Source organism: Oncorhynchus mykiss, chromosome 14 (genome assembly GCF_013265735.2).
Source record: "Oncorhynchus mykiss isolate Arlee chromosome 14, USDA_OmykA_1.1, whole genome shotgun sequence".
In the NCBI taxonomy this organism is placed as follows: Eukaryota; Metazoa; Chordata; class Actinopteri; order Salmoniformes; family Salmonidae; genus Oncorhynchus; species Oncorhynchus mykiss.
In genome coordinates, this window is record NC_048578.1 from 28,124,832 (window position 1) to 28,141,491 (window position 16,660).

General features: G+C 44.2%; 1 protein-coding gene across 1 annotated transcript; it reads right to left on the minus strand.

Moving 5' to 3' along the window:
* Nucleotides 1–7,416: 7,416 nt before the first annotated feature.
* med7 (mediator complex subunit 7) lies at nucleotides 7,417–9,273 on the minus strand. Its single transcript, XM_021561671.2, has 2 exons — nucleotides 9,134–9,273; nucleotides 7,417–8,590 (listed from the first exon to the last, which is right to left on the minus strand). The coding sequence occupies exon 2, from the start codon at nucleotides 8,579–8,581 to the stop codon at nucleotides 7,832–7,834; it is 750 nt and encodes a 249-aa protein (XP_021417346.2). The 5' UTR covers nucleotides 8,582–8,590; nucleotides 9,134–9,273; the 3' UTR covers nucleotides 7,417–7,831.
* Nucleotides 9,274–16,660: the final 7,387 nt, after the last annotated feature.

A 16,660-nucleotide genomic window follows, 5' to 3' on the forward strand; every position in this document is an offset into this window, starting at 1 on the left:
CCTAGAAGGCCAGCATCCTGGAGTTGCCTCTTCACTGTTGACGTTGAGACTGGTGTTTTGCAGCTACTATTTAGTGAAGCTGCCAGTTGAGGACTTGTGAGTTGTCTGTTTCTCAAACTACACACTCTAATGTACTTGTCCTCTTCCACAGTTGTGCACCGGGGTCTCCCACTCCGCTTTCTATTCTGGTTAGAGTCAGTTTGCACTGTTCTGTGAAGGGAGAAGTACACAGCATTGTACGAGATCTTCAGTTTCTTGGACATTTCTCGCATGGAATAGCCTGCAGTTCTCAGAACAAGAATATAGACTGACGAATTTCAGAAGAAAGTGCTTTGTTTCTGGCCATTTTGAGCCTGTAATCGAACCCACAAATGCTGATGCTACAGATACTCAACGAGTCTAAAAAAGGCCAGTTGTATTGCTTATTTAATTAGCACAACCGTTTTCAGCTGTGGGGTTTCTACTGATCAATTATTCATTAAAAATGCTAAACTTGGATTAGCTAACACAACGTGCCATTGGAACACTGGAGTGATGGTTGCTGATAATGGGCCTCTGGTTGCCTATGCAGATATTTCATAAAAAATCAGCGGTTTCCAGCTACAATAGTAATTTACAACATTAACAATGTCTACACTGTATTTCTGATCAATTTGATGTTATTTTAATGGACATAAAATCTGCTTTTTTTTTCAAAAACAAGGACATTTCTAAGTGACCCCAAACTTTTGAACTGTAGTGTACCTATATTGATATATATATATATATATATATAGAGTACCAGTCAAAAGTTTGGACACACCTACTGATTCTAGGGTATTTCTTTATTTTGTAGAACAAAAGTGAAAACATCAAAACTATTAAATAAAACATATGGAATCATGTAGTAACCAAAAAAGTGTTACACAAATCAAAATATACTGTATATTCTTCAAAGTAGCCACTCTTTGCCTTGATGACAGCTTTGCACACTCTTGGCATTGTCTCGACCAGCTTCACCTGGAATGCTTTTCCAAAAGTCTTGAAGGAGTTCCCACATATGCTGAGCGCTTTTCTTTCACTCTGCGGTCCAACTCACCCCAAACCATCTCAATTGGGTTGAGGTCAGGTGATTGTGGAAGCCAGGTCATCTGATGCAGCACTCCATCACTCTCCTTCTTGGTCAAATAGCCCTTACACAAGCTAGAGTTGTATTGGGTCATTGTCCTGTTGAAAAACATGATAGTCCCACTATGCGCAAACCAGATGGGATGTTGCTTAAGTGTGCCTTGAATTCAGTGTCATCAGCAAAGCAACCACACACCATCCCACCTCCACCTCCATGCTCCACGGTGGGAACAACACATGCGGAGATTATCCATTTACCTAATCTGCGTCGCACAAAGACACGGTGGTTGGAACCAAAAATCTCACATTTGGACTCATCAGACCAAAATACATATTTCCACCGGTCTAATGTCCATTGCTCGTGTTTCTTGGTCCAAGCAAGTCTCTTCTTTTTGTTGGTATCCTTTAGTAGTGGTTTCCTTGCAGCAATTTGACCATGAAGACCTGATTCACGCAGTCTCTTCTGAACAGTTGATGTTGAGATGTGTCTGTTACTTGAACTCTGTGAAGCATTTATTTGGGCTGCAATCTGAGGTGCAGTTAACTCTAATGAACTTGTCCTCTGCAGCAGAGGAAACTCTGGATCATTTCCTACGGTGGTCCTCATGAGAGCCAGTTTCATCATAGCGCTTGGTGGTTTTTGCGACTGCACTTGAAGAAACTTTCAAAGTTCTTAAAATTTGCCAGATTGACTGACCTTCATGTCTTAAAGTAATGATGGACTGATGTTTCTCTTTGGTTATTTGAGTTGTTCTTGCCATAATATGGAATCGGTCTTTTACCAAATAGGGCTATCTTCTGAATACCACCCCTACCTTGTCACAACACAACTGATTGGCTCAAACACATTAGGAAGGAAATAAATTCCACAAATTAACTTTTAACGGGGCACACCTGTTCATTGAAATTCCGGGTGACTACCTCATGAAGCTGGTTGAGAAAAGGCCAAGAGTGTGCAAAGCTGTCATCAAGGCAAAGGGTGGCTACTTTGAAGAATCTAATTTTAAAATATATTTGGATTTGTTTAACACTGTTTTGGTTACTACATGATTCAATGTGTTATTTCATAGTTTTGATGTCTTCACTATTATTCTAAAATATAGAAAATAGTAAAAAAAATAAAGAAAAACCCTTGAATGAGTAGGTGTGTCCAAACTTTTGCAAAAATAGATTTACAAAGAATATATATATATATATATATATATATATATATATATATATATATATATATATATATCACATTTACATACGTTTTTAGACCCTTTACTAAATACTTTGTTGAAGCACCTTTGGCAGGGATTACAGCATTGAGTCTTCTTGGTTATGACACTACAAACTTGATCTGGCTGGTTCACTCAAGGACATTTAGAGACTTGTCCCGAAGCCACTCCTGCGTTGTCTTAGCTGTATGCTTAGGGTCGTTTTTCTGTTGGAAGGTTTACCTGGCACCACACCGTCAGAGTGCCTAACTCCTCTCTGTAGGCCATCTCAACGTTACTGGTAATCAGGCCTACTACTGTTGTGTCGTCAGCGAACTTGATGGAGATGGAACTGTGTGAGGCCATGCTGTCGTGGGCATACAGGAGGGGGCTGAGGACACACCTTTGTTTGGCCCCCAGGGTGAGGATCAGTGTGGGCACCTGGCCCAGACATAGAGGAGAGCTGGGACGAGTGGAAAGCTGGGACAAAAAAATAAACGAGGCGAAAATAATTAACAGATCAATTTTCTCAGATAACACAGAAGCTAGAATGTATTGAAGTCCAGCATGTTCCTAAGTTTTGTTTTCATTCATTTGTATGATATAGCCCATTTTCACTGCACCAGTTTAAATTAGCCAGAGATAGTTTTGAGGAGATGGGATACTCCATTGGAATCGTATTAATGGCCATTGTCTACGTTGCCCATGCGTCTTCAATTGGCCACACGGTGCATTATGGCCTATTCTGGGACAAGGTGAGCTCTCCTTTAAGTAGTGAATGGGAGTCAATTGGGCGCTATCTCAAAAACCCAACATTAGCATGAATATCATGAACCAGAAGTACACTACAAATCTTTTCCGAGATTTGAGATAAATCACATGATCTCTGTGATATTCTATAGGTTTGTAAAAGTGATATTACATACTTTCAAGGACAATAGGAAGGTTTCTGAACATTTGCCACGTTCAAAACAACTGGGAACTCTGTACTCGGAAATCTTAGACTTCCGACTTTAGTGCATTCAAGACAACTGTAAACTTGGGGAAAAACAAGCTCCGACTGGGAAAAATTATTTTGAACGATCATCCAACTCGGAATTCCAAGTACGGAACTCTGGCAACTTTCTAGAGCTCCGACATTCCGAACTGACATTCACTGATGTCATGATTACATCTCATATTTCTCTGAGTTCCCAGTTGTCTTGAAAGCACCATCCTACCCTGACTTTGAGAAGGGATTGCGTGGTGATTGGTCGACAGTCTGCTGGGTGAAGCATAAAATGGTTCATGTAAGGGTTAATGTAAGAGGTAGGTGTTAGGGTTACTCACTGAGCACACACCTGGTTGAATCAATGTTGTTTCCATGTAATTTCAAAGATATTATGTTGGACAAATGTGGAATAGACGTTGAATTGACATCTGTGCCCAGTGGGTAGGGAAGGGACGTCCCAAAGCTCATTTTAGTTTTCCTGAATTCTTACGATATAGCCTATTTTGACTTTGTGCCTGTGGTAACTAGTGGAAACCCCCATGTTCCCCCACTGTCAGCCACTGGGCTTCCTCTCATCACCACATTTGGTGGTGAATGAAAATGCCAACCCAAAGCTTCATATTTATACGTGCAATGAAACATCTGTCTGTGTTAACTGTCTGTGTTAACGAGGCAACACTCCATTTAACTCCTCCTCCACATTTACTGGATTGGCTGAACAGTGCAGAAGAGACCCTCCCCTGACAGGTTTTTTTCTTATTTTCAAGACGTCTGTGCCAGGGTTTGTCACAAATCACCACAGCCACAAAGCCAAAATTGGGCTATTGTCAAATTTCATGAAAAATAAAATTGGTTTCGGTCTTAATTTAAGGTAACGGTTAGTAATAAGGTTAGCAGTGTGGTTAAGGTTAGGTTGAAAACCTGGGATGCTGGTGAGGGGAGGACGGCTCATAATAATGCGCAAATGGATACCGCTCCAGCCATTACCATGAGCCTGTCCTCCCCAATTAAGGTGCCACCAACCTCCTGTGATTTAAAATGTAATAAGAGAAATGATAGAAACAGGCGCGGTTTATGACTTTGCAGCTGTGACAACCCAACGACCTGTGCTGTTGCCAGAGGATCTTTTGTTTCTTTTACGCCTGCTAGGTTAGACCATGCACCGCCTTCACCCAATCTGGATTTGTCCAAATAATCAACGGCACAAACCCCAAACAGGAACAACTGCTGCTTGTAATCACATCATTCTGTGAGCCTTGACATGTTCTCACCGTTTCATCTGTCCATGAGTGATTGTGCAACAAAAAACATATTAGATGATTATTACAGCCTACTTGGCATTCCTTTAAACCCAACAAATATATGTGTTTTATAACAGCAGGGCAGGCTAAGTTGGCATCCCCATATAACCCAAATCAAATTGTATTTGTCACATGCGCCGTATACAACAGGCGTAGATCTTACAGTGAAATGCTTACTTACAAGCCCTTAACCAACAATACAGTTTTAAGAAAAAAAAGTGTTACAAGTATTTACTAAAATAAACTGAAATAAAATAACAAATAATTAAGGCGCAACAATAAAATAATAGTAGCAAGCCTACATACAGGGGCACCGGTTCCATGTACAGTTCTTCAGCTAGCTCCCCCTCCTCGTCCTACAGTAGTCTAAATAAAGCTGTAAACTCTCTGACCTTTCCCCCTTTGTTCTCCATGGCACAGGTAACACACATTATGTATGTCAGGGTTAGCCTAATTAGGGTTTAATCCCTGGTCCATCACAACACCTTTCCAGTTTTGGGGTAAATCACTGGGCGTGTGTCTCTGGCCAAGATAAGGGTTGTGTTTTAAATGGCACCCTATATTTTTGATTGAACCTTTTATTTAACTAGGCAAGTCAGTTAAGAACAAATACTTATTTACAATGACGGCCTTCCCCTGCCAAACCCTGACCCGGATGGCGCTAGGCCAATTGTGCGCCGCCCTATGGGAATCCCAATCACGGGATTCAGCCTGGAATCAAACCAGGGTCTGTAATGACACCTCTAGCACTGAGATGCGGTGCCTTAGACTGTTGCGCCACTCGAGAGCTATTCCCTATATTTGGCACTACATTTGACCAGGGCTCTGCACTATGTAGGGAATATGGGATCTGGTCAAAAGTAGTGCACTATGCCATTTGGGACGGGAAAAAAGGGATTGGAGCCATCCCTACAACATGCAGGTAGGTAGGCCAATAAGGCCATTTATTTAAAGACCGACATATCTAAACATAGTCAATCTGATGATAGGACACCCAGCCTTTAGCCCAGGTCAGCCGTAGCCAACTCTCCTCCTGGAAAGCTGAGCTAGCCTACTTGGTGTGCAGGTCTTTGCTCCAGACCAGTGCTAATACAACTGATTTAGCTAATCAATTGGGTTCCTCAGTGCCTTGATTAGCTGAATCATTGAATCAGGTGTGTTAAAGTAATCTCGGAACAACAGCCTTCCCACCTAGCATCTACAGACCCACATAATGCATCCCCTATGTCTTTCATAGACGGTCTAGGATTCTATAGCAACCACTTGAAAATGTAGGCCTCTCCTGACTTGAGTAGGAGTTCGATATCTGGGGCAGTAGTGTTGTTTTGATTGCTCTGCACAAAGACAGGGCCGACTGGTTAGGTAATGTATTGTGCTTTCTGTTTCTGTTGAAATAAAACATGCCTGATGTGACTACAGACTTCACAGACATGTTGAATCAGAGATAGTAGTATCTAGGCTACATTAAATACAGAAAAACAAGGCAATTATTTCCCAACGAGTTTTGTTATTGAACATGTTTTCATAACACAGGAATGGAAATTCAGATTCACATTTCACGGGCAGCAGTATATCTGTCCTCATTGATCCAAAACGAACACCACATCAATTCAATGCTTGTATGTATGCCGTAATAAGGGAATTAGAATCCTCCTAGGGGTTCAGTGTATCTGTCTGTCTATGGGACTAATGTACTAACATACTCAAATCAGTGGAGGCTGTTGGGAGGAGCTATAGGAGGACGGGCTCATTGTAATGGCTAGAATGGAATCAATGGAACGGTATCGAACACAAACAAATGGAAACCACGTTTGACTCCATTCCATTAATGCCATTCCACCCATTAGTGCCCTCCTGTATCTCATCCCACCAGCCTCCTCTGACTCACACCTTATCTTACACAACAAAGGCTTGCCTGCAGTACTAGCTCACCCCATGTTCTATAAGGTTTCAATTTCTTCGTCTGTCACCACCAATGAGCAATCTCACGTTACTGCATGTTTTAGTAGTTACATAGCACAGACCTAGTCATGCACTATGTAAATTATCCCAGTAATTGAATGGGCAAATCCCCATTTCAGCAGCAGTGCCTTCTTTAGGGTACAGGGCACTGTGTTGCCAAAAGGTTTGTGATTTACCCACTAAATTGTTGGGAGCATTTACATAGTGTGAGACTATTTCTATACAGTTTACTCTGGCTCAGTCAGCACCATCTACTAAAATGTTTGGGTGTGTACCAGCTCATGCTGTTCACTAGGCTAGGGGAAACTTCATCCCGGAGCGTGTCTATGTCACAACACACTAACCTCTGTCTCTCTCCAGCCAAACAGTGACAGAGACTAGGGTAGTGTAGCACACCTCTGACTGAGACATTAGCTCACATTGCTACAAGTATATAAGCTTACATAGCAAGCTGCTACACAAAGCTTCACAGACTAAACCCTTTGTCTAACAAAGACTGTTGCAGTATCACTGACATTTAATCACATTAGGTTATGACATGTGAATAGAGTTCAGGTTTGATCATAGTGCAAGATCTTTTCAGCATTCTTAGACTACATAGTGTAATGCAGTGATTCAGCTCCTAAACATGTTGTTTGTTCGTTCACACACGGACTCATCTAAGGTATGAAATATAACTAAGTAGAAAAGTGGTTTCTAGCCAGGAATCAGTTTTAAGACAACCTGAAAGGAATCAGCAGGACCCACTAGTGGTATAATACAACCAGTCTTAGATTAAAACTAAAAAAAGGGTGGTAGGCCTAATTGTCTAATACCATGATAGTGAAAATCAATCATATAAAATAGAATTACTCAATTATGTTACAGGACTTGGAAGTTGCTTTATTAACTTATCAAATTATGAATTTTAAAGAGCATCCAAACGTTAATGATAGCCCAAAACAATTCTGAACAAGGAAGGTGTTTATATTGTCCATGACACTTCATAGTCCATGAAAAATACTATAAAACTGCACAGCATATGTGATCAGAACTAGATTAAGCATACGGCACAATTAAACAGACCAATAACAGCAATAAAACAAACATACCAAAACAAGAGAAACCTATATTCAGCAAGGTGAATCATTTTGATTCTGAACATTACATATAGAAATATAATGAAGAGGACTCAATTCACAACAGACAATCTGTTTTACAGAACACATTTCTATCTGAACGTTCTTCATCATTACAGCCTTCTATAGAGACCCCAGGCCTAAATACAAAACTCAGGCAATCTCGTCGATAATACTACACATTGCTGCATCCTTGTCCCATACTCTATCCTTCTTAGCAGCACCACCCATGCTTTTGTCCTGTTGTGGCCCAACAGCCATACAGCTAGCCCCAGCCTCCTCCACTTCCATGGGCTCAGTCTTTAGCCTGACGGCCAACCCCAACGCTCCACCACCCCTCGCCCCATCCCCTACCCCACTCGAGGCCTCAGTCTGCAGCAGGTCATCGGGCAGGGAGGCCAGGCATCCCTGGATCATCTCCATGACCCTCTCCAGATGTTTCTGGAACCTCTCTGCAGTCTCCAGGCGCTGTCTCTTCTGCACTTCCATCATCACCCTCAAGGTCTCTCTGGCCTGGTGCGGACGGTACTCATTGATCAGATGGTGCATGTGGACAAACAATAGCTTCAGGTCCTCCAGCTTCTCCTCTCTCTTTATACTGCCAGGGCTCTTGATCAGGATGTCCAGGAGATCCAGGAAATTCACCAGGATGGACATGTTGAGCTTCTTGAGCTCCCGTTTGTGGTGAAACTGCATGGGGTGGAGCCGCTCGATGCCCTGGCTCTCCAGCGGTCGGATGATCAGGTCGTCACACTGGAACTGGTTGCCGAACATCATGTAGGTGTCTCGGATGGGAGGAGGGGGTTTGGGGGCGAGCCCCTTGCGGATGTTCTCCTCAGTGTACTCCTTGATGTACTGCATGGGAGGGGGAGGTAGGGCACTCACCTGCTGTGGTTCACCCATGGTGGAGGCCTGGATAGAGGAAGATGGGATGACATTTATTATAGCCTCCCACATTACTTCATCTTCCCACTTTGCCTTTATAGATGTCTTGTCATTGATAACAAATAAGCTGGGGAAAGAACCTGATGGCTATCATCCTGCTGATTTACAAAGAACATGGCTTACCTCTCTATATAGACTGTATTATCAAAGATATTTATGACTAGGACAATTTATAGGGTTCCCCTATTAATCTGGTAATAGTAGCTAGCTAGTAGCTAGCTTTGTGAGATACCCACCTTCTAGACGCTCATGCGTGACTACCTGGCTAGCTAATTAGCGTAGCTAGAAGTGTGTAGGCCAGCTGGACTACGTTGTCTAAAGGTAACCTGCTGAGCAAGGGGGACTAATGCGCTAGTTACAAGCCTACAAACGGATTGTGAACAATCTAGCTAGCTACAGTATTTTCAGTTGATTCAGTATCTAGCGAGCTAACGTTAGCTAGCTAACATGCGAGCTTGGTAGACTTGGAAGTCATTTCACAACAAGGAATGATACAAAGGCAAAACATACCTTTCTATCGCGTCATCAATTACTGCATTTAATATAGACTGAATTCGCCACCACAACTAACGTTATAGCTTTTCACAAGAAATGTGTTTGCACGACTTCGCTTCTCGTTTCCCTTTCATGCCCCTGTCATCCCATCCCATTGGTTGGATTTTTGTTTGACATGATTTGTTAGCAGTGCGGATTGGCCAGTTTCTCGTCAGTAATGCACGATTTGATTGGTTTTCACAGACTGGCCGCTTCATTTGATGTATTTTGGCAAGTTTCTTTAAGTGTTTCATCCAACACACTTGTACAATGTAAAGGTTTGTAACAAAGTGGCGTAAGAGAGGTCGAAAGTGCGATGTTCAATCTGACATAAATGAATGTCTCATTGTGATGTTCAACATACAGGTAGGTAACTGCCATAATAAAGGAAACACCAACATAAAGTGTCTTAATGGTCCAATGCAGCTGTTTATTTAAGTGATAATGTCCGATAAGCAGATGTTTGTAGGATTTACTGGCATGGGTGTTTGTCTCCGGCCGGCAAACCCTGACAATATATCCTCTAAACACCGGCTTCGAGGGCATTATCACTTTTACACAACGGGTTACCAACATATTCAAATAATGATTTACATATTTTAATTAAACACGCTATTTTATAAATGTATTCATACAATTTCATCTTTCCACAATATTTAGTCCCGAAACAAATCTAGGGTTTCTACCGACTGGTCGTTCGTTCTATCGCCTGAGAATCAAACCTGTCGTTACGTCTTTTTTTTCGGTATATATGTGTAACTGTATAACTTTAGACCGTCCCCTCGCCCATTCCCGGGCGCGAACCAGGGACCCTTTGCACACATCAATAACAGTCACCCACGAAGCATCGTTACCCATCGCTCCACAAAAGCCGCGACCCTTGCAGAGCAACTGACTTGCCTAGTAAAATGTAAAAAAAATACAAATTAAACAGTGCCATCCGTTTTGTCACCAAAGCCCCATTCACTACCCACCATTGCGACCTGTACGCTCTCGTTGGTTGGCCCTCGCTTCATACTCGTCGCCAAATCCACTGGTTACAGGTTATCTTCAAGTCTCTGCTAGGTAAAGCCCCGCCTTATCTCAGCTCACTGGTCACCATAGCAGCACCCACTCATACCACACGCTCCAGCAGATATATCTCACTGGTCACCCCCAAAGCCAATTCCTCATTTGTTCGTCTTTCCTTCCAGTTCTCTGCTGCAACCGACTGGAACGAATTGTAAAAATCTCTGAAGCTGGAGACTCACATCTCCCTCACCAGCTTTAAGCACTAGCTGTCAGAGCAGCTTACAGATCACTGCACCTGTACATAGCCCATCTGTAAACAGCCCATCTATCTACCTACCTCATCCCCATACTGGTATTTATTTATTTATTTTGCTCCTTTGCACCCCAGTATCTCTCTACCTGCACATTCATCTTCTGCCAATCTACCATTCCAGTGTTTAATTGCTATATTGTAATTACTTCGCCACCATGGCCTATTTATTTCCTTAACTTACCTCATTTGCACTCACTGTATATAGACTTTTTGTTTTCTTTTGTTCTACTGTATTATTGACTGTATGTTTTGTTTATTCCATGTGTAACTCTGTGTTGTTGTATGTGTCAAATTGCTACGCTTTATCTTGGCCAGGTCACAGTTGCAAATGAGAACTTGTTCTCAACTAGCCTACCTGGTTAAATAAAGGTGAAATAAAAAAAATAAACAACACCAAACAATACATAAATTGCACTATAACAGTGACAAACTGTCACACCCTGGTCAAAGTATTTTGTGTTTATCTTTATTTATTTGGTCAGGCCAGGGTGTGGCATGGGTTTTTGTATGTGGTGTGTATTTATGGGGATTGTAGCTAGTGGGGTGTTCTAGCTAAGTCTATGGCTGTCTGAAGTGGTTCTCAATCAGAGGCAGGTGTTTATCGTTGTCTCTGATTGGGAACCATATTTAGGCAGCCATATTCTTTGAGTTTGTCGTGGGTGATTGTCCTTTGTGTTCCTGTCTATGTGTTTTTCACCAGATAGGCTGTTTTAGGTTTTCGTTACGTTCATCACGTTCTTTATTTTGTAGTGTTTGCATTGATTCGTGTTTTACGTTTGTTCATTAAAACATGGATCGCAATCTACACGCTGCATTTTGGTCCGACTCTCCTTCTCATCAAGAAAACCGTTACAGAATCACCCACCACAAACGGACCAAGCAGCGTGTCAACAGGCAGCAACAGCAGCGTAAAGAGGAATGGACATGGGAGGACGTTTTAGATGGCAAGGGCTGTTACACTTGGGAGGAGATACTGGCTGGAAGAGATCGCCTCCCATGGGAACAGGTGGAGGCACTTAGGAGAGCAGAGGCAGCCGGAGAGAGGAGCCGGCGATATGAGGGAACACGGCTGGCAAGGAAGCCCGAGAGGCAGCCCCAAAAATTTCTTGGGGGGGGGCTAACAGGGAGTATGGCTAAGCCAGGTAGGAGACCTGGGCAGACTCCCTGTGCTTACCGGGGGGCTAGAGAGACCGGACAGGCACCGTGTTATGCAGTGGTGCGCACGGTGTCTCCAGTGCGGGTGCATAGCCCGGTGCGGTATATTCCAGCTCCGCGTGTCGGCCGGGCTAGATTGAGCGTCGAGCCTAATGCCATGAAGCCGGCTCTACGCAGCTGGTCCCCAGTGCGTCTCCTTGGGCCGGCTTACATGGCACCAGCCTTGCGCTCGGTGTCTCCGGTTCGCCTGCATAGCCCAGTGCGGGCTATTCCACCTCGCCGCACTGGCAGGGCGACCGTGAGCATTCAACCAGGTAAGGTTGGGCAGGCTCGGTGCTCAAGACCTCCAGTGCGCCTGCACGGTCCAGTTTTTCCAGTACCACCTCCACACCCCAGCCCTCCGGTAGCAGCTCCCCGCACTAGGCTTCCTGTGCGTGTCCTCGGCCCAGTACCACCAGTGCCAGCACCACGCATCAGGCCTACAGTGCGCCTCGCCTGTTTAGCGCTGTCGGAGCCCTCCTCCTCTCCAGCGCTGTCGGAGTCTCCCGCCTGTTTAGCGCTGTTAGAGCCTTCCTTCTCTACAGCGCTGCCGGAGTCTCCCGCCTGTTCAGAACTGCCAGTTAGCATAGAGCTGCCAGTTAGCATAGAGCTGCCAGTTAGCATAGAGCTGCCAGTTAGCATAGAGCTGCCAGTTAGCTTAGAGCTGCCAGTTAGCAGGGAGCTGCCAGTCTGCAAGGAGCTGCCAGTCTGCATAGAGCTGCCAGTCTGCATGGAGCTGCCTGTCTGCAAGGAGCCGCCAGAGCTGCCTGTCTGCAGGATGCCGCCAAAGCTGCCAGTCTGCAAGGAGCCGCCAGAGCTGCCAGTTAGCAAGGAGCCGCCAGAGCTGCCAGTTAGCATGGAGCAGCCAGGGCCGCCAGTCAGCATGGAGCAGCCAGGGCCGCCAGTCAGCATGGAGCAGCCAGGGCCGCCAGTCAGCATGGAGCAGCCAGTCAGCATGGAGCAGCCAGTCAGCATGGAGCAGCCAGAGCAGCCAGTCAGCATGGAGCAGCCAGTCAGCATGGAGCAGCCAGTCAGCATGGAGCAGCCAGTCAGCATGGAGCAGCCAGAGCTACCAGTCATCATGGAGCAGCCAGTCAGCATGGAGCTGCCAGTCGACCAGACTCTTCCAGAGCTGCCAGTCGACCAGACTCTTCCAGAGCTGCCAGTCGACCAGACTCTTCCAGATCTGCCAGTCGACCAGACTCTTCCAGATCTGCCAGTCGACCAGACTCTTCCAGATCTGCCAGTCGACCAGACTCTTCCAGATCTGCCAGTCGACCAGACTCTTCCAGATCTGCCAGTCGACCAGACTCTTCCAGATCTGCCAGTCGACCAGACTCTTCCAGATCTGCCAGTCGACCAGACTCTTCCAGATCTGCCAGTCGACCAGACTCTTCCAGATCTGCCAGTCGACCAGACTCTTCCAGATCTGCCAGTCGACCAGACTCTTCCAGATCTGCCAGTCGACCAGACTCTTCCAGATCTGCCAGTCGACCAGACTCTTCCAGATCTGCCAGTCGACCAGACTCTTCCAGATCTGCCAGTCGACCAGACTCTTCCAGATCTGCCAGTCAGCCAGGATCTGCCGAAACCACCAGCCAGCCAGGTAGATTCATCTCACTCCTGAGCTTCCCCTCAGTCCCGAGCTGCCTCAGTCCCGAGCTGCCCCTCAGTCCCGATCTGCTCCTCAGTCCAGTGGGGTTCTGGGTGAGGACTACTAGGCCATGGTCGGCGGCGAGGGTGGACTATCCAGGGACGCGAGGAGAAGGGACTAAGACATTGATTGAGTGGGGTCCACGTCCCGCGCCGGAGCCGCCACCATGGACAGACGCCCACCCGGACCCTCCCTATTGTTTTGAGGTGCGTTCGGGAGTCCGCACCTTAGGGGGGGGGTTCTGTCACACCCTGGTCAAAGTATTTTGTGTTTATCTTTATTTATTTGGTCAGGCCAGGGTGTGGCATGGGTTTTTGTATGTGGTGTGTATTTATGGGGATTGTAGCTAGTGGGGTGTTCTAGCTAAGTCTATGGCTGTCTGAAGTGGTTCTCAATCAGAGGCAGGTGTTTATCGTTGTCTCTGATTGGGAACCATATTTAGGCAGCCATATTCTTTGAGTTTGTCGTGGGTGATTGTCCTTTGTGTTCCTGTCTATGTGTTTTTCACCAGATAGGCTGTTTTAGGTTTTCGTTACGTTCATCACGTTCTTTATTTTGTAGTGTTTGCATTGATTCGTGTTTTACGTTTGTTCATTAAAACATGGATCGCAATCTACACGCTGCATTTTGGTCCGACTCTCCTTCTCATCAAGAAAACCGTTACACAAACGGTGCCCACAAACTGTTAGGTCCTGCGTAAAAGCTTTTTTTTCCAGCACCATGGAGTGAATCCTTACCACTGCTACACTTCACTATCAGCAAAGCCTTGTCTGGCAGCGATTCAGCCTCATTTACTGTCTTTAAAAAAAAACATAGCTGATATGGCTGACTTGCTTAGACAAATGTGCTTTCTATTGACAATTGAGATGTACAAACTATGGCATAAGGGGATGATGAACAGATAAGAAGCATTCCGTAATTTTGATTAAGACATTAATGAGTGAGCTAGGACAGACGTAGTCAATATAACTATTTGTTCAGCACTTTTGAAATGTACAGCGACAGAATTCAGAACATGGGCGTTCTTACAATATTCTCCCTGTAAACCAAGTCAGAACCTTAGGACAAATAAAGGGGGCATATAAGCAGACAATGAAAGCTCTTACAATATTTAATGATTACATTTCTTTAAAACAGGCTATAGGCTACATGTGCACCACCAAATCAGAAAAGTAGGCTAAGTTATGAGGGGGAAAGGGACCAAATTATTATGGTGAGGCACATGGGCTACTAACAGCTTACTAAACAACATACATTTTCTGGATTTATGGAGCTTTCAAGACAATTGGGAATTCGTTTTAAAAAAACAAGGTTGAATCATGACGTCAGTGATCTTCAGGTTGGAGCTTGAGAAAGAGGCCAGAGATCCTGACTTGGAAATCCTGGATGACTGTTCAAAATGTATTTTCCCTGTCAGAGCTCATTTTTTTTCCCTGTTCCCAGTTGTCTTGAAATCACTGAAGTCTGAGATTCTCCAGTTGTTTTGAATACGGCGGAAGTCATGTTGGATTGACAGCATGGCCAATGTATTCAACCTTTTCTGGCCCATAGTGTTAAATGTTTATCCTTTTATGCTTGGAAAAGAGACACTTAAACCCAGACTTAGACCACACACCCACTCCACTGAATAGCAGGCTAGTGATGGCTTTGCAACACTTGCAGTTAGCCCTGATTCCTTCCAAACCACTCATTGTTGAATTAGTGATATCTAACTTGTTGGGTAATGTTTATGTCTAACTTGTTGGGTAATGTTTATGTCCAATGGCCGAAGACCACTGATAGGCTTTATCTATAATTTCTCTTCATATGACAAGGATTGAAAATGATTTGCCTGTAGATTGTCAACTTGATTCATGATGATGACTGCTTGTCTTGCTTGCTAGCTAAGAGTTTGTTTGTTAACATGATCATTCCAATCAAAACTACGGTCTATATAAGTTATTTGATGTCATTTTATCTGTGGCCAATGACCTTGAGCCTTCTTGGATGGGCAATTCTAATGAAACTCTATGGCAGCACCCAAGGGGCTTGAATGTTCGAGCGCTCCCCGTAGATTTTGCAGTGACATAGTGTTGCCATGAGTAACAAAACACTGAGCCAATCACAGCTCAACTAGAGAACATTACCAACCCCTACACTCCGTATTTTCCGCTGGCTGCCCCACCACCACAGAAAACACTGAGCTAGCCTGAAACGCCTGCATTTTGGAACTGCCTTACTCAAGAAAGCAAAAACAGAGACCATGTTTGTATTCTGCTTTATTAACTCAATGATGATTTGTTTTTTACATTGTTTGCAAACTGATATGCGACACGTATTAATGCCAAAATTACATGCAAAACAGGCAACCCAAAAATATATATATTTCTTTAGCTAAACAGGTGGGGCTCGAAACAGATGGGGCTCTGATATATAGACCAATGATAGATGATAGATGAGTTTATTAGTCAGATGCACAGGGTCGCAGATGTAATCGCAGGGTGCAGTGAAATTAATATTCGCCGAGCTCCAACAGTGTGGGTAGGAAGTCTGAAGGGCATGAGGGGGACAGGTTGAGCAGGTGGCTGGCTGCCTAGTAGCTTTTCAGCAGCCTGATGGTCTGGGGGTAGAAGCTATTGGCCAGTCTGACAGTTTTTGCCATGATGCTCCTATACTGCCTGCGTCTGAGTGATGGAAGCAGGGAGAAGAGACCATGACTCGAGTGGCTGAGGTCCTTCATTGTGTTCAAATCAAATCAAATCAAATTTTATTTGTCACATACACATGGTTAGCAGATGTTAATGCGAGTGTAGCGAAATGCTTATGCTTCTAGTTCCGACAATGCAGTAATAACCAACGAGTAATCTAACTAACAATTCCAAAACTACTACCTTATACACAAAAGTGTAAAGGGATAAAGAATATGTACATAAAGATATATGAATGAGTGATGGTACAGAGCGGCATAGGCAAGATGCAGTAGATGGTATCGAGTACAGTATATACATATGAGATGAGTATGTAAACAAAGTGGCATAGTTTAAAGTGGCTAGTGATACATGTATTACATAAAGATGCAGTAGGTGATATAGAGTACAGTATATACGTAGACATATGAGATGAATAATGTAGGGTATGTAAACATTATATTAAGTAGCATTGTTTAAAGTGGCTAGTGATATATTTTACATCAATTCCCATTATTAAAGTGGCTGGAGTTGAGTCAGTGTGTTGGCAGCAGCCACTCAATGTTAGTGGTGGTTGTTTAACAGTCTGATGGCCTTGAGATAGAAGCTGTTTTTCAGTCTCTCGGTCCCAGTTTTGATGCACCTGTACTGACCTCGCCTTCTGG